Below are 23000 nucleotides of genomic sequence, written 5' to 3'. Positions count from 1 at the left end.
ATTTTGACAAAAGCAGTAATTGCCATATTAGGAGAAAACAAATTAGTTGTTTATTTTTTTTCTCTCTCTCTCTTCTAAAAGTTTAAAAAGTATACTTTGGGCTTGCTAACTTAAAAGGGCAGAAGGATGGTGCAGTGAATTAACGTGCTTCCACGGCCGCTTCATTTGCATACACTGCAGAGGCGCAGAGACGGAGGAACCCCTGACTAAAGGACTTGCCCGCCACATTCCATTCTGGGAGTAACGCCTTCACCTGTCTACTTTTAAAATTCTTTTACTTTAAGGTGTACAAATGCGAGTTCAAATTCCTGCCTGAAACACCAGTGGGGGTTCACTACACACCCTCAGCTTTAAGGGTCACCCTGTCTTTCTACAGCCCCTCCCCACTCCCCTCTCCTCCCCCTCCTCCCCCCTCCCCCTCCCCTCTCTCCTCCCCTCCCCCTCCCCTCCCCCCTCTCCTCCCCCTCCCCTCCCCCCTCTCCTCCCCCTCCCCTCCTCCCCCTCCCCCCCCCTTCCCCTCCCCTCCTCCCCCCTCCTCTCACCGCGCGGGGTGCTAGGAAGGCTGGGGTGGGCGAGGGCCGAGGGCCGAGGGCTGCGGCAACCGGGGGGCGGAGGCGCATTGTGAAGTGGCCAGAGCGTCACAGGCGGCCCGGACCCCCGGATCCGAGGGCGGGGCGGGTCTTCGCAGCGCCCCCCGTGAGGTCCAGGGACCCTGGCTCAGACGCTGGGTGCGCGGGAAGGGAGCATGGAGGGCTTCGGCCGCTTCTCTCCCCGTGGCCTCACTCGGACCTCTGGAGGCCCCGCCGCCCCGCAAGGAGCGCGCATCCTCGGCGCGGCTGGGCGGGTCAGGGCCGGCAGAGCGAGCAGGGCCTGTGCTCCCGGCCCGGGACTCCCCGCGAGCGGAGCGAGGCTCGGCGCCCTGGCCGCACCTGCGCTGCTCTCCCACCCCGCGGCCCCGCCGGCGCCGGTACCCCGGACTTTCCGCCTGAAAGCCGCAGCCTGACCGACGTGGCCCGGAGGCCCCCGGCCCACGCCAGGAAGCACCGGCCCCGCAGCCGGCGCCTGGAAGACGCCTGGGGGGAGGCGGGTACCAAGCCCCCTGGAGCAGGGAGGCAGCCCGCCTAGCCCGGCCTGGCAGCACAGCAGCCCCAGCTGCCACCGCAACAGCCTCAGCCCTGCCAGCACTACCCTCCGGCCCGGGGAGATTCGCCCCCACCTTACCCGCAGGGAGCTTACACTCCCCCGAGTGGAACTTTCGGGGTAGAAAAGGTGCAGAGCGGAGACCAGTGGGCAGTGCCGGCCTGCAGAGGTCTCGGTCGCTGGTCCCTTTCCTCGGTTCACACGAAGAGGTGTTCTGTGCCCTCCAGAGAGTTCGGGACGCAGTCAGGTTGCGTGTACCTCCAGAAAAGATACCGTAATGATCCGGTGGAGTCCTTAGCCAGCCAGTACTCCCAGCCCTCGCTCTCCAGCAAGGCGATGCAGAACCAGCACACCCAGATCCTCAAGAACAAGCTGGAAGAGGCAGTAATGTCCTCCAGGGACCGGAAGATTGTGGCCCTGGTGCTGACCTGGCTCAAGAAGGCCCAGAGGATGCGGGAGCTGCAGCAGCAGGCGGCCCTAGCCTGGGAGGAGCTGAAGCGCTCTCGGACCAGAAGGTCCAGTTTGACCCTAGAGACAGAGCGCAAGCGGCTTGCTGCAGCAGAGCCAGGAGCAGTGGCAGCAGGAGAAGGAGCAGCGTGTCCGACGGCGGGACCGGCAAGCGACGAACACGATCCGGCAGGAGCGCAGGTGGAAGGCGCAGCTACAGGACCAAGAGAACCAGCTCCAGGAGAAGCTGGAGGGGGCCCCCTCTGAGACCGAGGCCAAGCGCGGGACGCAGTACCAGGTGCAGCGCCTGCAGGAGCACGAGAGGATGATGCAGGACCTGCGGGAGCAGAACAGCCTGCAGCTGCAGAAGAGGCTGAAGCAGGCCTGTCTAAAGAGGCATGTGCACACCACCGAGGGCCAGAAGAAGATCCAGGAGACCCGTCTTAGCTCCCTCGTCAATTACCAGGCCCGGAAGGTCCTCATGGACTGCCAGGCCAAGGCTGAGGAGCTCCTTAGGAAGCTGTCCCTGGAACAGAGTTCCCAGTGGTCCCAAGAGATGCCCCAGGGCCTGATTAAGGAGCATCACCGGGAGCCGAAAGAGAAGGTCAAGAAGGAGGAGGAGCAGTGCCAGCAGGTCAAGGGGTGCGCGGAAGAGTCCGGGGAGCAGAGGAAGGGGCATGAGCGGCTGCCCGTGGAGCTCGCGGACCAGAAGATCCTGCAGACCAGGAGTAACGTCCACAGGAATATCAGCGACAAGGTGCAGCAGATTCGGGAGCTCAACATCCTGCGGGAGAAGAATCATCACATCCTGAAGCTGAAAGCCGAGAAGGAGGAAAAGTGCCACATCGAGCGCATTAAGGAAGCCATTAGGAAAAAGGAGCGGAAGATGGAGCAGATCTCGCGAGAGAAAGATGCACCCTTCGGTGAATTCCAAAAGATCTCCAGGGCGTCCAGGGCAGACAACGTGAGAAAGTTTGCCAACAACTTCTTTGATCCGATAGGGCGGGAGGCCCAGGTTCGAGCTGGGCAGCAGAGAGGAGGCCACTGAGACCCTGACGACAAATAGCTTACAGCCCAGGCGGCTAGAAAGAGATGTGGCAATGTGATTCATTTTATAATCTGATTATAATTGAGCATTCATTTTTTTTAAAGTATATAAAATAGCTGCAATTTCCTCTGATGAACTAGTTTATTAATTCATTTGGATGGTTGAGAGGGTTGGGGTAGAAATTTGGAAATTTTAAGAAAATTACTTGCCTTTGTACATTTGGATTTAAGTAGAAAATATTCATTTAGTTCTCAAGTAATCTTAGAAGCATATGTCAGACACATCTTTGAGGAACCAAAGAAAAATCTACAGTGGGGAATACAGTTCTGTGTCATGAGGTAAGTCTTTCCCTGTCCAGAACTTATGAAAGTGTGAAGTGTGATGTACCTGTCATAAGAAATCTGCAAGAAAAATCTGCAGAAAAAGAGTGTGTGGGGGTAGGGGTGGGGGGAATTTCTGTAAACAAGTATATTTGGGAACACAGCATACTACAGCCCCTCTTGGGATTTCATAATGCATGTGAAATTTTTAAAGGCTCTGAAAAGTCTGGCAGTAAAGACACATTTGATTAACCTAGTGTTTTTCACAAACCACGGAACTCTTTTTTTTCTTGGATCTTTCCATGGGATTGATGTTCTGTGAAATATTTTTGGAAACAGCTCTCTGTAGATCCTCCCAGGCTGCACTTCTTTGGCCTTCCCTTCCTGTGTTAATAGGAAATATTTATAATTCCTTTAGCACTACTGATTGACTGCACCACCACAGACATGCTGTCCAAAAGCTCACTGGAATCTTTTGGTCCAATTCTTCCCCCCCCCCTTTTGGTCAGTCTCATCCAGTCTTTTGGGACGAAATTCTATTAGAATCCTTCTCTTCCCCTCTGTTTCTCCTCTGTCTCTTCTGAAGGAGGTATGTGATGTCATTCTGTCTACCCACATTGTGTCTAATTAACCTAACCAGTCTGAATGAATGGCTAAGCATGATTCAGGAACACGACATTTAAAAAATAAGGAGCCAGAAGCTAAGTAGAATTTAACCCATCACATCTCAAAGTCTCTATTGAAAAATTCTAAAGGTGTTCTTTAAATGCCCCTAATGTAACATTTGTCTTTCAAAAAAAAAAAAAAAAGAGGAGAGAGTAAGCCCCACTGGAAGATTTGTGTCTTCTTAGTGGTTTTGAAATGACATGAAAGGTGACCTGGCAAGGGGTTTTGTTCAAAGGTCAGTGTGAGATCCATATTCTCATCTTACATAATGGAAACTGGGCCTACTTCCCTGCCGTAGTTCCCCTCTGTCTGCTGTCCCCAAAGAGGCCTACTCAGGCCCTCACTCCTTTGCTCAAAAGTAGAAAGGCCCATACATCTTGGCTCAATTTCTAATCTTATTATTTTCTTCTCTTCACCCAAGCTAATGCTGTTCCAGCCAAATGCTGTGTACATTCCCAGCATTCTAGGAAAGTGTTTAAAATATCTCAGACAGACGTCCCATGAATCTAACTCTTCCTCTTGACATAGGTATGTGACTTTGGGGAAGTTACCTTCCTGGGCCTCAGTCTCCTCATCTGTAAAATAGAATTGTATTTCGTACGTCAAAGGGGTGTTGTGAGGGATGATTAAAATAACATAAGGTGCCTGGCATAGTGTCCAGAACCTAATACACACACAGTAATTAAATATTGCAGTTGTTGTTATATTACTGACTTTCCATTTTTGTCAATTCCATTCCCCCTATCTAATTGCTTTCTCACCAGCTGCCTCCTCCCATCGTACCCAAGTCTGATTTCTCTGAGGTTAGCGCACATCCTGCCTCTTGTATGAAATGTGGGACCTCCGTGGCTGCTCCATCTCAACATCAACCTTCTTTGACAAGCTGCTCACTTTATGGCTTATTGAGCACTTAGAAATTGCTGCTTTGCTGGCATATCTGTTTTGCAATCCCCATCTTGGCTTCCAGGCTGGACTGCATGCTACTTAAGGCCAGGGTCATTATACCCATGCTTAACATGGTGGTCAATATAAAGTCAAAAGCCGTTAAGCACAATATTTTGACCCTACATCCATATCCCATGCCTTTACCCTACTAATGTTCTTTGCTCTTTGCTCCAAGAAATAAATACAGGCTTTCATTCTTTTATCCAATTCTTTATGAATATTACTGGTAGAAATAATCAATACAGAATAAAACTGACAGAAGATGAAGTACATTTACTTTCCCCTATTTTTCCCTTAAAAAAATATATTCTATATATACATATATATCCCCAGTATAAATATATATATTTTTTGACCCCAACCATTACCCATGCCCCCAGAGACCCAGTGGGGAGCCTAGACTTTTACCCTCACCAGGATGTAATAAGGAGCTCCCCACCCTGGCAGAGTCAGTTGAGACCACTTGGGGAGCCTAGACTTTCAACCACTACTGACACCACCACCACCACCACGATGCAGTAACAGGGCACCCCTCTCTCTCCCTACTGAGTGGTATCAGATAAAGCCTAGTGGAGAGGAGTTTTATCACCCTGCATCAGTAACACCCCTCTGGTGTCAATAGATGTCATGTGGGGAGCAGTAATGAGGCACTCTTAGCCCTCCCAGCCAGGGAGGTATCACTGGAGGCCTAGAGGGGAGCCAACATCCCCACCTCCACCCAGCAGTGGTGGAGAGAGCCCTCTCCCCCCCACTCAGGTGGCAATGGAGGCTGAGTGGGGAGCTGGACTTATACCCCTGCCTGGCAATAATAAGGCCTCAACCTTCTTCCCTTTCTAGAACAGTGTGAGAGGATGCCAGATAAAACAGCAGATCCAGTCTTACAATACTCAAAATGTCCAGGTTTCAATTCAAAATCACGCTTCATATCAAGAACCAAGAATATCTCAAACTGAATGAAAAAGACAATAGGTGTCAATGTGAGGATGACAAATGTTAGAAATATCTAAAGATCTTAAAGAAGTCATGATAAAAATGCTTCAACAAGCAATTATGAACACACTTGAAACAAGCAAAAAATAAAATTGTCTTGGCAAATAGAAGGGCTTAAAAAAAAAATACAAGATATAAAGAAGAACCAAATCGAAATTTTAGAACTGGAAAACACATTAACAAAAATAAAAAGCTCAGTGGATGAGCTAAACAGCAGAATGGAGGGGACAGAAGAATCAGTGAACTGTAAGACAGAACAATAAAAATTACCAACTCTGAGAAATAGAAAATTACCAAAAAAAAAAAAAAACAAAATTAGCAGAGCCTCATGGACCTGTGGGACTATAACAGAAGTTCTAACAGTCATGGCATGTCCCCAGAGGAGAGAAGTAAGAAGGTAGGGCTGAAAAAGTGATCAAGGTAATAATGGCTGAAAACTTTTCAAATTTGGTAAAGAGCTAACCCTACATATTCAAGAAGTTGAGTGAACCCCCCCAAAAGAGTAAACCCATAGAAATCCATAAGACATATTATAGTCAAACTTCTAAAACTGAAGAAAAGAAAAAAATTCTTGATCAAAGAATGAGAAAATAAGCCACAGACTGGGAGAAAACATTTGCAAAAGAGTGGCTATATTAATATGAGACAAAGTGCACTTCAGAGCAAAAATTACCATAGACAGGACCATCATAAACTTACAAGAGAGTCAATCCACTGAGAAGACATAGTTCTAAACATCTATGTATAAACAACAGAATTACAAAATATATGAAGCAAAAACCAATAGAACTAGAAAAAGGAATAAAATCACAGTTGCAGCTGGAGACTTGAACACCCTTCTCTCAACAATTGATAGGACTTCTAAAAAGAAAATCAACAAAGATACAGAAAAACTTAACACCATCAACTAACAGGATCTAATCAACAGTTACAGAAAACCCCAGCCAGCAGCAGCAGAACACACATTCTTTTCCAGCACTCATGGAACAAATAGCAAGAGAGATCATATCCTGGTCCATAAAATAAACTCAGGACATTTAAATTATTGAAATCATACAAAATGTGTTCTCTGACCACAAAAGCATCAAACTAGAAAACAATTACAATGATACCAGGAAAATCTCCAACAGTTAGAAATTAATCAGAACTCTTCTAAACAATCCCTAAGTCAACGTTTCAAAGGAAAATTTTAAAAATACATTGAATTTAATTAAAATAAAATGTCAGATTTGTGGGACACAGCAAAAGCTGTGCTGAGAGGGAAATTTATAGAATTAAGTACATTTAAAAAGGCAAAAATCTCAAATCAGTAATCTAAGCTCTCACCTTAGAATAACCTACAAATAGAGCAAAATTAAACCCAAAGCAAGCAAAGAAAATCGAAGAACAGAAATCAATTCAAATAAAATTGAAAAATTCTCTGAAAAATTCAATAAAATAGACAAACCGCTAACAAGACTGATAAAGAAAAAAGAGAAGACACAAATTACCAATATCATGAATGAAACAGCAATATCACTACAGACCCTGAAGACATCAAAAGGATAATAAGGGAATGCTATGAGCAACTTTACACAAAGTTTGACAACTTGGATAAATGGACCAATTCCTCCAAAAACACAAACTAACACAACTCACCCAATATGAAATAGATCATTTGAATAGCCCATAATCACTAATGAAATTAAATTCATAATTTTAAAACTCTCCCCCAAAATCTCCTGGCTAGATGGTAACACTCGAGAATTTCACAAATGCTTAGACAAGAAATAACACCAATTCTATACAACCTCTTCCAAAAAAATGGAAGAGAAGGGAACACTTCCCAATTTATTTCATGAAGTTAGTGTTACCACAATACCAAAACAAAGACAGTGTGAAACAAACAAAACCTGCAGAATAATGTCACTCATGAATATAGATGTAAAAATCCTTAACAAAACGTTAGCAAATTGCATTCAACAGTATATAAAAAGAATTATGCACTACAACAAAGTTGGATTTATTCCAAGACTGCAAGGCTGATTCAGTACTTGAAAATCAATCACCATATTAATAATCCAGCACATTAGCAAATTGAAGAAAAGCACATGAACATATAAATCAATACAGAAACAGCATCTGACAAAATACAACACCAAAATAATACTTTCAGAAAAATAAAAATAAAGGGGAACTTCCTCAACTTGATAAAGAGCATCTACAAAAAAATCTACAGCAAGCATTACACCTAAGTGAAAGACTACATGCTTTCTCCCAAGATCGGGAACAAGGCAAGCGTGTCCATTCTCACTGCTCTTATTCAACATCATGCTGGAAAGCAAGAAAAGAAAATAAAAAGCATAAGATTGGAAAAGAAGAAACAAAACGATCCTTATTCATAGATGACATGATGGTTTATATAGAAAATCCGAAGGAATCTATGTAAATCTTCTAATAAGTGAGTTTAGCAAGATCACAGAATACAAGAGCAGCATACAAAAATCAATCAGACTTCTATACATTATCAATGAACACATGGTCACTGAAATTTAAAAATACACTACCATTTACAATAACTCAGAAAAACTTACATATAAATCTAATAAAACATATATATGACTTACTTGCTGAAAACCACAAAATGTTGATGAAAGAAAGAAGACCTAAATAAATAGACCTACTATCCATGGATTAGAGGACTCAACATAATAAAGATGTCAATTCTCCCCCACTGATAAACAGATTTATTGTAATTCCTCTTAAAGTCTCAGATTTTTAGTAGATATGGACAAGGTTATTCTAAGATGTATACGGAAAGGCAAAGGAACTAGAAGAGCTAAAACAATTTTGAAAAAGAGAAAGTGAGAGGAATCAGTCTGCCCAGTTTCATGACTTATTACATGGCTGCAGTAATTAAGACTATGTGATACTGATGAAGACATAGACACATACATTAATGGAACAGAATAAAGAAACCAGAAATAGACCCACAGAAACATGTCCAATTATCATTTTCGGCAAAGATGCAAAAGCAATTTGATGGAGAAGGACAGACAGCTCAACATGATACTGCTGGAACAAGTGGATATCTACAAGCAAAAAGTAAGGAAGTAACAGAGGGAGAGAGAGAGAGGGAGGGAGGAAAGGAGGGAGGGAGAAGGGGAGGAAGGAAGGAAAGACTTCAACCCAAGTCTCACATCTTATACAAAAATTAACTCAAAGTGGATCATGGACTTAAATGCAAATTGTAATACAATAAAGTTTTCAGGAAAAAATCTTCAGGATCTAAAGTTAGGCAAAGAGTTCTTAAACTTGACACCAAAAGCACAATCTATAAAAGAAAAAATTGATAAATTGGACTTTATCAAAATTAAAAACTTTTGCTGTGTGAAGGAATCTGTTAAGAGGATAAAATGACAAGTTATGGGATGAGAAAATGCAAGTTTAAACTATAATGAGATATCATTATTCACCTATTGAATGGCTAAAATAAGAAATAGTGACAACACAGAATGCTGGCAAGGATGCAGAGAAACTGGATCACCCAGGCATTGCTGGTGGAAATGCAAAATGGTACAGTCACTCTGGAAAGCAATTTGGCAGTTTCTTCAAAAACTAAAGATGTAACTACCATATGACACAGCAATTGCAGTCCTGGGCATTTATCCCAGAGAAATTGACTTATGTTCATACAAAAACCTATATATGGATGTTTATAACAGTTTTATTCATAATAACCCAAAACTGAGTTAACCCAGATGTCCTTCAACAGCTAAAAGGTTAAACAAACAGTGGTACATCCGTACCATGAAATACTACTCAGCAATGAAGAGGAAACAACTACTGATACACACGACAACTTAGATGAATCTCCAGAGAATTATGCTGACTGAAAAAAGCCAATCCCAAAAGGTTACATAGTGTGTGATTCTACTTATATAACATTAATGAAATGACAGGATTGCAGAAACGAAAAACAGATTAGTGGCTGTCAGGGATTATAGATGGGATGGAGGTGGAGGCAAGTGTTTATGGCGATAAAAGGGCAACATGAGGGGTCCTTCTGGTGAAGGAAATGTTCTGTATCTTGGCTGTCAATGTCAGTATCCTAGGTGTGATACTGTACTATAGTTTACAAGATGTTATCATCAGGAAAAATTGGGTAAAGGGCACATAAGATCTCTCTGTCCTACTTCTTAAAACTGTATGTGAATCTACAATTATCTCAAAAGATTTCTAAAAACAAAATAAAACTAACATTATTGATTGCTGGAAAAAAAAATGCATTTTTGTTGGTGACAATGAGAACATCAAAACCTGAACCCAGGAAAACTAGATTTAGTAGAAATTTGTTAACAAAGGTTAAAACTGAAAATAGTAACAGTTGTTACTGACTAAAAATTGAAGCACATTTTCTCTGTACATGTATCTATGTATAATTTGGCCTGGAAAAATTGAACTTGGTAGAAATAATTCCCACAACAGCAGAAGCTGTAATTGGTCACATTTGATATTGTCAAGAACACTGATAAAATAAATGCAACCAGTCTCAATGCAAAGAAGTTTCGTAAATTGAAAACAAAAATAGAAAAATTTGGAAGCAATGACTGTACCATTTAGAAAACTGATCACAGAATTGAATTGACTTAAAGGAGTTTGTGTTAGAAAATACTCTCTCAATGAAAATGTAATAGCCTTAGTATTCTGACTTAAATATTTGTATTCAGTACTTAGCAGATCAAAACTATGGGATCAAAACATCCTATCATCTAGCCAAACCTTATGAAAAGTTTACTATGTGCCAGGCACTTGACATACACTAGACACTTTTACATTCATTTATATCCTTTTATTTTATAACCTTTATAACATAAGTTAGCTACGGTATTTCACAGATGAAGAACTGAGGTTTACAGAGATTGAGCAAGATTTCTGAGATGCTGCTGCCAGTAAGTGGTAGAGCTGGGATTTGAACCCAGTTCTCTCTGACTTCCTATGCTGTTTCCGTACATTACCGGCCTTTCAGTGATGAAAAGGAAATACACCATTGTGATTATAACCCAGACTCTGAAACCAGACTCTCCATGTTCAAATCTAATCTCCATCATTTAACTAAGAGGGGCATTGGGCAAGGTTCTTTACCCATCCATGCATCAGTTTCTTTATTTACATAAAGGAAATAGAGTGCATAACTCATAGGGTCGTGGTGATTAAATGGATCAACACATGTAAAGTATTTAGAACAGTGTTGAACACACAACAAAAACTCCACGTTAGCTTTTATTATATAATATTTTCTTGACTCCAATGCTGAACAAAATATTTTTGAAAAAAAAAAACCAAAAAGAAGAAAGGAAGAAGTATTTTTGAAAATCTGATTTGCGAGGACACTCAGAATTTGGGAGGAATGAATGGTAAAATAACCCAAGTTTTGTCAAACATTAACATGTATATGTCTTTTATTGTAGGATTTGAACAACAGATAGTGATATTAATTGCATTTGACCGGATATCAGGAGTTTTAAAGAAGTTACCTTTGGCTCTAGGGGATTGAAGTGTTTCTCCCCTGACTATGTAATTGAATTAATTCCATATTGGACCAGCTTTTATTAATGTTCCTACTCTATGCTGATCCTGTAGTGATTGTGCATTGAGGGGAGAAAATACTGATTCAACTGAGTATTCTCAGGCATTAATCCTTCCTGGGTATGGGATGTCCCTGAAATGATCTGGAGCTGTATGTTTCTCCTTTGCGTGTATCTTGTATAATGAAGAGTCAATAATGGACTTTTTTAAAATTATTTTTTGAGACACCAAACACTTGCCAATTTGATTTTGCCTTTTTAAAAATCAGAAAGTTCTGGGTATTTTCCAATTCTATATCTAGTTGCAATCAGACCCATTTCCCTTTCTCATAGCACATGAAACCAGCATCATTCTATTTCCAGTTAATTTTTCTGTGCTTCTAAAGGAGTGATTGTTTCACTTTGATGTTGCAGATGTTGAAACTCACAGGAAGTAGGGGGTCAGATTTACTGGAAAGCTTACATTTTTGAGGTCAAGTAGAGGTGAGCTAATTCTCAAAAGGGGAGGAAGGACCACTTCAAAAGGTTCTGAATCTTATTTTCTCCATTAGCCTAATTGACACTTATACTGGGTGGATGATGGTAATTGCTTAAAGCCATGCCCCTTTCACTGCCTTGAAGGTGGTAAAGGGATAGAAGCCTTAGGTCCCTGTCATGGCACAGCAAGGGAGTCCTCCTGCAACCATCTGAAAATATGAGCTGCCAGGAACTACTCACCCCCCCTTCTTTATAATCATTTTGTAAATGTCTTCTTTTTTTAACTTTTTATTTTATATTGGAATACAGTTGATTAACAACATTGTGTTAGTTTCAGGTGTACAACAAAGTGATTCAGTTATACGTATACACGTATCTATTCTTTTTCAAGTTCTTTTCTCATTTAGGTTATTACAGAATACTGAGCAGAGTTCCCTGTGCTATACAGTAGGTCTTTGTTGGTTATCTATTTTAAATATAGCAGTGTGTACATGTCAATCCCATCCTCTTAAGCTCAGCTCAGAAACAGACCCATGTGTTAATCAAGGCTACAGATTGACTCTCCCTACGTGGCATGGAAGATGGCCACCAACAGCCTTAGTCTTATGTGTTTCTTATTTGCAATCCAAGAAGAGAGACTTCTCTGCCTCCAATATGGAAAATTCTAGGAAAGACTTGGACTGGACCAATTTGGGACCCAAGCGTTTCCCTTGGACCTGTCTCTGTCTATTATAGCCTTATAGCATACAGCATTATACTCCATCCAGTCTGCAAGTCAGGCCTCTTGTGGGCATTACAAAATGAGGTGAAGTGGGCAAGGATGCTCTCGAGATGCTAAATAGAAGAGAGGATATCGGGTAGCCCTTGGAACTCAGGAAGCAAGCTTCATACACATGAGGTAGCCAGAAAGCAATGACAGAATGATGAGATTTAGGAAATTATATGCCACAAGCAATAACTAGGATTTATTTAGGGTTGCTTAAATGGCAATGAAATGTTTCCATCTTTCCCTGAACTCTCATACTCCCTGTCTATTTTATTAATGCAAAAACAGGCCCAAATTTCTACGTCTCATAGTGTGGGAGATTAGTGATCTTGAGGGTCCTCCTGTTTCAGAACAGGTATATCTTTCATAAAATACAACTTCTTTGCATTGCTGAGATTATGGAAATAAGGGAGACCTCCATGGGGACACACCACACACACACACACACACACAAACACACACAGTCAGAGATCTGAGTAGTTAGTATTGGAGAGTTGCTCTGAGGACATACAGGCAGAGTTGCTCTGAGGACAATTCCAAATAACAGTATGTCAAGAGGGAGAAGCTGACACTGAGATTCACAGTTTAGTCCAGGGACTATGGAAGGGGATGACATGGGTCCAGGTCAGCAGCGTTCCTGGTCCTGGCAGAAGAAACCACTCTGGAGACAAGCATCCTATTCTGTTTTCCACAGATCAAGAACAGCCAAATGTGAGCTCAGTAGATCATCACACAAGGACACAAATCATAATGAGTGATTATCAGCAGAAATAAAACAGATTAGGATGCATATGGATTTGAAATATTAGAATTCTCAGAATCAGAATAGAGAATAACCATATATAAAATGTTTAAAGAAAAAGATGGGATCATAAAGATGAGCAAGCAGAAAGGAATAGCAAATATGATGAAGGAGATTTGAAAAAGACATAGAACCTTTTGAAATGACATATATAGTTTTAGCTATTAAAAAAATTCAGGGAGTGGGGTAATAGCATATTAAACACAATTGAGGAGTGTATTGGTGAACTTGAAGATAGATCTGTAGAAATTTTCTAGAAAGTAGAACAAAGAAACAAGACGTAAAGTGCAAGAGAGAAAAAAAGAGACGAGGAAGATAGAGTAAGAAGTTCCAATATCATATCAGAGTCCAGGAGGAAGGAGTAGAGAAGACAGCTAAGAAGGCAAATTTAAAGGTAATTTTCTAAAACTGTTGTACATGAGTACAAGGACACAGTAATCATGGCAGTTACCCAACAAGACAAAGAAAAAGTAAATCCAAACCTGGACATATTGAAGACAACATGCCAAGTACCAAAAACAAACTGAAGATCTTAAAAGCATTAAAAAAGAAAATGTACCACCTTCAAAGGAATGACAGACTGACAGCAATTTTCTCAACAGCAAAAACCAAAGCCAAGAGACAATGGAATAATATCTTCTAAATGCTGAGGGAAAATCACATCACAGTCATCCTAGAATTGTCCGCCTAGCAAAAATACCTCCACTCATGAGAGTGAAATAAAAACATTTTTAGAGAAACAGAAACCAAGTCTACTACCAATAGACCTAAGCCAGAAGAACTTTAAAATATGCACTCCAGGAAGAAGGGAAATAATCTTGGAAGAAAAGTCTGAGTTGCAAAAAAGTAAAGAAGTAGGCAAATATTAATATTGTCCATAAAATAATATTAACATCTAATTTCCATAACTTATAGAAATAAAAATGTTTAAGAAGACAAAATGAAAATACTCAGGATAATAGTATAAAAGTTGAAAGAGGAAATTGTTGTGCGATTTGCTAGGAGGGTTGAGGTACTATTGTTAGTGTTTAGTAGTTTTGCATGGTATAATTTCAAAGGTAACCATCGGAGAACAGAAAGAGAGTACAGCATCACTTCCAAACGAGTAGAAGGAAAAATGGAATGAGAAAGCCAATAAAAATGGAAAGTTTTGATAGTCAAGAAGAGAAAAATAGGCAGAGGGAAAAATAAATAGGAAGCAGAAGGTAACAGCATAGTGGAAAGACAGACAAATATGGCATCACGTTAATGAAACAGGACTAAACTCACCACACAATGGACCGAGATAGTCACACTAGATATTTTAAAACATTCAACCATGTGCTATTCACAGGGGACACATTCAAACATAAGGACAGGGAAAAGTTGGAAGTGAAAGATTTATGAAGCAAATATTAACCGAAAGAAAGATTTCTACTGTCAGAAAAGGTAGGCTTTAATACAGAAAAGCGTTATATAGATAGGGCCTCAATGCAATAACAAAATGTTTGATGCATCTGGAAGATATAAAACAATTCTAAAAAGTCTTATGCTACATGTAATGTAAAATTGATAGAGTACATAGGGAAATTAAACTCATCATCAGAGTGGGCAATGTTCAAGGTACATCTTTTATTTATTGATAGGACAAAAAATTAGTAAAAATATAAAAATGCAATTATCGTTTCATTTATCAAACATACATAGATTCCATATGACAATATTTACAAAGACTAACCATGGAATAGAAGAAGGGTTAAAATTTTCAAATATCCCTTATCATATGGACCAAGTTTTCCAACCACAGTGCAATTAATTTAGACCTCAAAAACATATGCTTAGAACTTTTAAATCTCACTTTTAAATACCTTTTGGATAAAAGACCCCGAGAAATTTAAATATATTTAGAACTAAACAATAATGAAAATACAACATACCAAGGCTTCTGGAATGCAATAAAAAAGATACTACGAGAGAAATGAGAGAAATGTAGAGACTTAAATGCTTATTCGTATAAGAGAGGCAAGGCTGAAAATTAATGAGCTAAGTACCCAACTTAAGAAATTAGAAAAAGAACAACAGAATAAATTTAAAGAAAGATAACTTTCGGTGTCGAAATTAATGAAATAGAAAACAAAGATTTACAAAAACCTAAAGTTGGTTCTTAGAAAACGCGAATAAAATAGGCAAGCCTCTAGCAGAATTGTGCAAGAAAGAGAAATGCACAAATAATATTAAAAATAAAAAGGGATATAATGAGAGATCCATCAGAGACTAAGAAGATAAGAGAGTCCTATAAAAAACTACACGCCAAAGAATGCATAAAGATGCATTAACTTAGAAGAAATGAGCACATTCTTTTAAAAATAACCAACTCAAATAGAAATAGCTCATAACCATCAAAACAAGTGAATCAATTGTTTAATTTTCCTACAAATAATCACCAGGCACAGATGATTTTACAAGTAAATTCTACCAAGTGTTCATGGAACATATCATTCTAATATTATGCAAATTCTTTGAAGAAAAAAGAAAAAGAATATTCCCTAATTCAGTCTATGAGTCCACTCTACCTTTGATGCTAAAACTGGAAAAATATAATAAAGAAAAATCATAGGGAAACTTCATTTAGGAACATAAAGACAGTAATCCTACACAAATATTAGCAAAATAAATCCTGCACTTTATGAAAAAAAATAACACATCATGACTCAGCTGAGTTTATTCCAGGAATGTAAGGTTTAACTTCAGAAAATCTGTAATTATCTTTCACCCCATTAGCATTACAAGAACAAAACAATATGGTTATTTCCAAAGATAGAGAAAACACGTTCGATGAAATTCAAAATATCTATTTATGATTTAAAAAATTAACTAGCTCAGAATCGAAAGGGATTTCCTTAATCTGATAAGGGAAGTCTAACCAAAACCTACACAAAATTATTTTTAATGGTGAAACAGTGAAGGCTTTTAAAATCAGGAAGAAAAAAGAAAAGAAAGAAAACATATAAGGTTTGGAAAGGGGAAAAAAACCCTAAAATTTCTCATTATCCACAGATGATATGATTGTCTATATAGATTCTTTTATCTACAACCTTAAAAGTTTATATATGCATAATACAGCTTTGTGTAATAGTCAAGAACAAGAAACAATGCAAAGTCCATCAATAATAGAATGGATACATAAACTGAAGCGTAGTCACACGATGGAATTCCATACGGCCAAGAGCATACCAAAGATCAACAGCCATACTCAACAACATGGGTGAATCTCACAAACTTAATGTTGAGTGAAAGAAGCCAGACACCAAAGAGCACACACTGCATGATTCCATTTACATAAAGTACAAATACAGAAGGACTAATCTCTGCTGTGGAAGTCAGGAGAGTGGCTCCCCTTGGGTGGGGGGCTAACGGCTGGAAGGGGTCCAGGAATGCAGTGTGCAGTAAGGAGGTAAAGCGTGGGATGTAGAATCAAATGGTGTGGGGTTTAAATGCCGACTCTGCCACTCACCAGCTGACAGACTGTCCACGCGAGACGTAACCACTGTGAGACTCAGTTTCCCCCACTGGAAAATGGGCATAAGGATGGTCCCCACCTCACTGGATTGCTATGAGATGAACAAGATAACGTTTGTGAAGTCTGTGGCTCAGAAAGTTCTGGAAAGTGATAGCTATGGTTGTTGTCAGTCTTGTTCTTCTTCCTGGACTCCTCCACTAGGAACCTAGTGATTCCTGGGGGTAAAACACAAAAAACAGAGTTTTCCCTTAGCAGATGGCTTTTGATTTCAAGACGTTTCCTTCAAAGACGCTTTGGGGACCCTCCAGACCCCAGATATGTCCTCTTCAGTCGACACAGGTGTTGCTTTGTCCTTAGAACTCCTGCTGAGGTCACAGGCACCAAATGTCAAATGGTAAATTCTGCAAGGGGAGGGGGTGAGATACTAAATCAACTGCTTACTTGACTGCACTTCTTACAAATCTCAGACCAGCAAAGCACACCTCTCATTCTTACCTTTATGGTCAGAGCTGCTTGAGTCTAAGGGCATTTTGGTTTGGAGGCTGTGTTTGGAAAACCTTCTGGTACTGCTCTATCCGGGACTAGTCAGGCAGCCTCCCACCCCACCCTCGCCCGGGCATGCACCGCCATTTATCATGAAAAGAATGCAGCACCTGCTTCCCCCGCTAAATTTCCTGCTTTTTGTAAAAGCTTCTAAAATAGATTTTGAATTGTACGGTTTTCATAAATGCTGTTTTTGCAAAGTGTTTCTTGAATAATTATTTGTGCTTAGTGTTTGAAAAATAACTTTGCTCAAAGAGAAGGAAGATAACGTGTCTAGTGACTATAACATTAATGGGAGCACCCCTGAGCCAAGTTGAAGGAGATGGAGATGAGACACGTGGATAATCAACATTTGAGCTCCTGGAAGGGAGCCATAAACATGAAGTGGCAGACTTCCGTGGAGCTTCATCGATTCGTGTTCACTGAGCCTCATTCATTAGGGCAGTTGGGAAGCAGCAGGTGTACACACGTGTGCACATGTGTGTATTCCAAGGGATGTAAGGACGAGAGATTGGTCCAAGCATCCTACCAATGTGACTTCTGCTTCATCCCCAGATGAGTCTGAGGCTTTCAAAGTATTGAAGAAAATAGGAAACGCTCCCCTAGTTCATGACGTAAAGCAGGAAGAAGCTTGAAGTGGGGCGGGCTGGGTTACGGGTGCTGCACAAAAGCCCAAAATAAAAACAGAGCCTTCTCAGCCCAGAAAGAAAGCCACCCTATCCGCTGCCCAGGCTGGAAAAGACACGGTCCAGAACATTTATTCTGCCATGCTTCAGTCTTTCAGGCAGAAAAAGTCCTGGCAGAAGTTGATTTTGCAAGTTGAACAGAGAAGACTCCTCTTTGGAGTGGAGGGGATCAAATGATACTAGATGTGAAAGCACTTTGGAAAGTTAAAGGGATTATACAAAGGTAAGAGATCATTGTTATTAGTGGTGTGTTTGCTGAGAAGATGCCAGAATATTTCTTCTCCATAGATGATCATGACACCGCAAGGGCCAGTCGTGTCAGAGCGAGGATGGCGTCAGGTCAGGTGCCAGGAGGTGGGCCGTCAAGTGCAGCCCTACCGCTGATGAACCGCTAACTAAAAGCAAGCCCTTCGCCTCTCTGGCCTTGAGTTTCTATATCTGTAAATGGGGCATAATAATAACACCCTGCTCAGCGGGGTGTGGGAGGCCACATAGGTAAACGTGCCCAGTATGTGAAAGCCCTCAAAAAACCAGCTATTGTTTACTGAGCTCTTATTCTGGGCCAGACACCACGCTGAGTGCTTTTTGTCTAGTCTCCCGTTAATCTTTACAAGAAACCCATGCGGTAAGAATGGTTATTCTCCATGTATGATGGAGACACGGAGCCTCCTTGTGGATGGAGGCCCTGAAAGGTCCTACTGGGTGCCCGAAACCCATAAGTGACAAGATCAAAACCCAAACACAAAACCCTGTGGTTCCAGCCCCAAGCTCTGTTCACTCTCCCCCATTTTTCCCCAATAAATGTTACTTGAATCTCAACTAGGTTGTCCATCTTTTGAAGGCAGGTCCTGTTTGTACTTCCTGAACTCTCATCCCAGAGCATCTGTTCTGGTATTGACTGCCATTAAATATTTACTGAAATTGAAATGTAATAGCTCTGTGGGAAGGTCCCTGCTGGCTCGGTCAGGCTCTGACAGCTGTTCTGTGACTCCACGTGACTCCCTGATCCAGGAGGAATGACCTCTGCACAGGGGAGCTCAGAGACCATCATACACACAGCATCCAAGGGCAGGTGATCAGACAACTGTGCCCGTCACCACCCTGAAAAGAGGGACCCAGATCAGGTAGCCTCTGGTGGCGAGGCAGGTGTCTGAGGCCCTGGGGACATCCTCCAGCCCAGCTGTAGGAGTGCAGGTTGGCTTATCTCAAAGCTTCCCAAAAATCACTTCAGAAGTAACATTCGAGCTGTCCCGCATTGTAAATCTTCGAAAAGATTTCTTCGAAAGCCTGACGTAAAGATTGTATTGTAGGAAACACTGCATCACCATCAACTTCCAAGTGAAAACTGCTAAAGTGTACGCAGTGGACAATGCACTCAGCATTTCAAATTAAGGCTTTCTAACGTAACATTTCTTCACTCTCACAGACAGATGCACACGGCCTGATTTGATATGATACCCAAATATAACCAAAGTGTAATTTTAGGAAACTAAATTAAACTAGACCAAAGTGTAATTTATTTTTGAGTCGATGATAATACCACTGTAAATTTTCTTTAGGATAACTCCTTCTCGTGCCAGAGATAATAATGTTCCGGTCTTCAATTAAATGAAAGATTGAGTATTTCCTAGGGAGCTACTTGGTAGATGTGGTGAAGCCACTTCCCTCGTGCTGCCACGTCTCCTCATTTTCCGTCTTTCTTGGGTGCTCTCCTTTCGTGCATTCGTCCCTCTTTGCGAGTGCCTCGTTCAGAGTTAGTCCCCTCGGGTATACATAAGTCTGGAGGAGGAGGACCGGTCCTCTGCCATTCAGAACCCAGGGGAGCACCCAGGAATGAGCAGGAGACAACCAAACTGTGCTGACGAGCATGGGCGGCTGGCAGGTGGGGCAGCGCACCAGTTTGGCACTATGCTGTGCATCCAAGCAAGCCCCACCCCTAGTGCAACGAGTCTCATTTTTCAGGGACTGTTTGCCAGGCTGCAAGTGCTGTGTGGATTGGAACTCCAGTGTCGCATGGCCTCTCCAGCCTCTGACATTGAACTGGCTTTTGTCTTGACCTGCTCATATAAGATCTTGGACTCCCACAAAGTCGCCTCTGGAAGTACCCAGAGTAGGTGCCCCTCCCCACCGTCATGCCTGTGGGCCATGTTCTGCCTCTGTCCCGCTCCCGTCCTCCTGCAAGCCCGCGTGAGAGTCACTGGCACTACCCACGTGAGACCCCAGTGTCCCCACCTTCCTGCACAGCCACTGCTGCCAGGTTGTATGGTCCTACAGCCCAGGGTGCCATGTGCCCAGGATATTAAACTCCCCTGTCCGCCACTGTGAGCCCTGCTTTGTCCTAGGGACACACATGCCTGCCGCTCACATTCGTGTCTCACACAAGACAGTTCCTTCAATCCCTGCCTGCTGTGCTCCACACCCTGCCCCTTATCAGAGGCCAGCACGAATCCCCCGCCACACGCAGAGCCCCAGTGCAGTTCAGTTCTTGTGTACTGACTCCTTCTGCCGGCCCCCAGCTCACCAGACCGGCCTGGACACGTTTGCTGTCAGTGAGGGCTCAAGGAAGGACACCCACTGTGGGAATACATTGGGTTTTTTTAGTTAACATGCTGTTTTGTTTTTAAAAACTGAGATAGATAGATAGATAGATAGATACGCGAGAAAGTTCTTCCTTACAGTAGAAAACCAACAAATAAATGTAAAAGGAATAATGGATTTAGAAAACCAGCACCTGGCAACCATCAACATAATGATAGATTCAGGCCAGAATCATCAATAGATGCTAAAATTAGTGGGTGAAATTTAGAGGAGTATATAGACCAACTCAAAGTACCTCCCCCCAAGATTCTTATTAATTACAAAGTAACCTTACAGAAGGGAAAATTAAGTCACTTTACCGTGGAGAAATCTGGCCCATCCCCCCTTAACCAAATGATCAAAGCTAACATCACTGGTGATGAAACAAAGAGAGAGCAGCACGTGCTTCCTGATACGGTGCCCTGAGACAAACCCAGCACCACAGCTTTGGTGTTACTGCCCAGAGCATACGACCTGAATGCGATCACAACGATACATCAGACAAACCCGAAGGAAGGGTCGTTCTACAACGTAAGTGGCCTGCACTATGAAAAAATGTCAAGATCATGAATGCAAAGAGATACTCAATAACTGTTCAAAATTAAAGCAGACTAAAGTGACGCAACAACTGAATAATATAGTCCTGGGTTTTCTTTTGCTATAAAGGACTTTATAGGAAAATTGATGACAACTGAATAAAGTCTGCACGTTAGGGAATAGTATTGTATCAGTCTTACCCTGTATCAGTATATGTGGTGAGAGAGAAAATGATAAAACCAATATAGTAGAATGTTAACATTTGGGGTACAGGCAGACTTTGTGTATTGGGCTTTATTGTACTTCACAGATACTGTGTTTTTTACACATTGAAGGTTTGTGGCAACCTCGTGTCAAGCACGTCTATCGGAGCCATTTTTCCAACAGCATTTGCTCACTTCGTGTCTCTGTGTCACGTTATGGTAATTCTCACAGTATTTCAAACTTTTTCATCATTATTATATTCGTTACGGTGATTGTGATCAGTGATCTTTCATGTTACTATTGCGAGAAGATTATGAAGGCTCAGGTGATGGTTAGCATTCTTAACAATAAGGTATTTTTTAACTAAGTTATATATGCTCTCTTAGTCATGCTATTGCACACTTAATAGACTATAGTGTAAACATAACTTTGATGTGCACTAGGAAACCACAAAACTTAGAGTGTCTCACTTTCTTTGATACTCTTTTTTCTGGAACCAAACCTGCAATATTTTTGAGGTCTGCCTTATTTGAGTGAAATTCTTTGTCCTAACCTTGTAACTGCTCTGTAAATTGAAGTTAGGCCAACATTTTTTTTTTTTTTAATCTGAGTTTTTCTTTGAGATCTCTGAAGGTATGTTTGTATGTTGCCAAACCAGGGTCGTGGGAGAAATAGTTGCTGTTTTCCCAGCAATAGCTAAATCCAGTCTTCTCCTTGGCTTTAAGGGCACAGCTGGCTTTCCAGGTCTTTGCAAACAGAGAATCGTCACTGTTACCTGAATTTAAACCAGTTCTAAACCTTTTCATGGCTGTTTCAAAATAGCTTAGAAAAAATTGGTGGGGAAATGGGATGGGCGAGGGGTGAGGAGGGCTGCATTTCTAAAAGGACGCCTACCCTGTACACCCTGAGCCCCCCGTAGGGTTGTCTGCTCGGCTTCTGAGAGGGAAAAGCTGCGAGGTCAAGGCAAGACCCTCCTTCCCCTTCATGCCAGGGGCCAAGAGCTCCATGTCCACAGATTCCTGCAAGCCTGCTCATGACTCAGTTCTCAGAGCTGATTTCTTACAGTCCTAAAAATAATTCGAAACTAGCCCAAAGCTACTCACACATCAGACAACCTGAGGGCACTCTTGCTGGCATCAGGAAACTCAGAGACCTAATTAAACTCTTCTTCCCCTCCCCTCCCTGGGAGCACAGACTAGGGGAGAGCAAATCATAACGGTCAGATCCACGTGGGTGTCTCCTGAGGGGAGGGGGTGACCTCAAATCCCAGCAGAAAAGCAAAGAAGGTGGGAAGACTGTGGGATCCTGGGCTGCCTAAGGCTGGTTTCCAAGAAAGATGTGTCCCTGCTGCTTCTCTCTTTTGTTCAGGGGCCCGCCAGCCCTCTGACAACCGCCCATATGTCCAGCTGCGGCAGTCCCACTAGGAGAAAAGAGACCTAGATATCTGTGCTAGAGACGGGTTTCAGAGCAGTATGTGGGCCGTGGCAACTGGAAAAGACTATTTTCAGTTGAATCTGCAGCAATCTACCATTCCCCTCCTATGTGGGAGGGACTGATATAAACCAGGGACGAGGCAGTTCTCCCAAGCTTAGTTAGGATGTGACCTCAGGGTTGGGCAGGAGGAAGTTATAGGACTAGAGTCCCCACCTCAACCCCTCCTCCCCACTGTCACGTACCCTGAGTGAACAGGAAGTGTTTATACACCTGGCAGGTATGCAAGAACACTTCTTAGTTTTGAATCAAATAAATAACATCGAGGCGACATTCAGTGTTCATTGTGTACCTT

The 23000-nt window shown here is 41.9% G+C and overlaps 2 protein-coding genes and 1 long non-coding RNA gene across 5 annotated transcripts in view; 2 read left to right on the top strand and 1 right to left on the bottom strand.

Moving 5' to 3' along the window:
* The window catches only part of LOC118882073 (potassium/sodium hyperpolarization-activated cyclic nucleotide-gated channel 2-like), a 51540-nt gene that overhangs the window by 25589 nt on the left and 2951 nt on the right, over positions 1 to 23000 (top strand). The window contains exons 1-2 of one of the 3 annotated variants that reach the window (XR_005016657.1): positions 16889 to 18119; positions 21346 to 21432. The exons of 1 other annotated variant lie outside the window; for it this stretch is intronic. The gene's annotated coding sequence lies outside the window, so the exon portion shown is untranslated. Of the gene's footprint in view, positions 1 to 16888; positions 18120 to 21345; positions 21433 to 23000 lie in introns of those variants that run through there. One more of the 3 variants, XR_005016656.1, reaches the window with a different exon arrangement.
* On the top strand, positions 550 to 16587 carry CCDC185 (coiled-coil domain containing 185). The gene is given in 6 exon segments (XM_036827550.1): positions 550 to 775; positions 778 to 910; positions 913 to 971; positions 973 to 1689; positions 1691 to 2669; positions 16514 to 16587. Coding segments are annotated over 5 exon segments (1884 nt in total). The 5' UTR covers positions 550 to 745; the 3' UTR covers positions 2636 to 2669; positions 16514 to 16587.
* Positions 15855 to 22992, bottom strand: LOC118882088. The gene is made up of 2 exons (XR_005016660.1): positions 22919 to 22992; positions 15855 to 16882 (listed from the first exon to the last, which is right to left on the bottom strand). It is a non-coding gene; the product is annotated as an uncharacterized LOC118882088 (long non-coding RNA).

The sequence above is a fragment of the Balaenoptera musculus genome, chromosome 1 (genome assembly GCF_009873245.2).
Source record: "Balaenoptera musculus isolate JJ_BM4_2016_0621 chromosome 1, mBalMus1.pri.v3, whole genome shotgun sequence".
NCBI classification, from domain to species: Eukaryota; Metazoa; Chordata; class Mammalia; order Artiodactyla; family Balaenopteridae; genus Balaenoptera; species Balaenoptera musculus.
The sequence above is the reverse complement of the archived record's forward strand: the minus strand, read 5'-3'. Positions and strand labels throughout refer to the sequence as shown.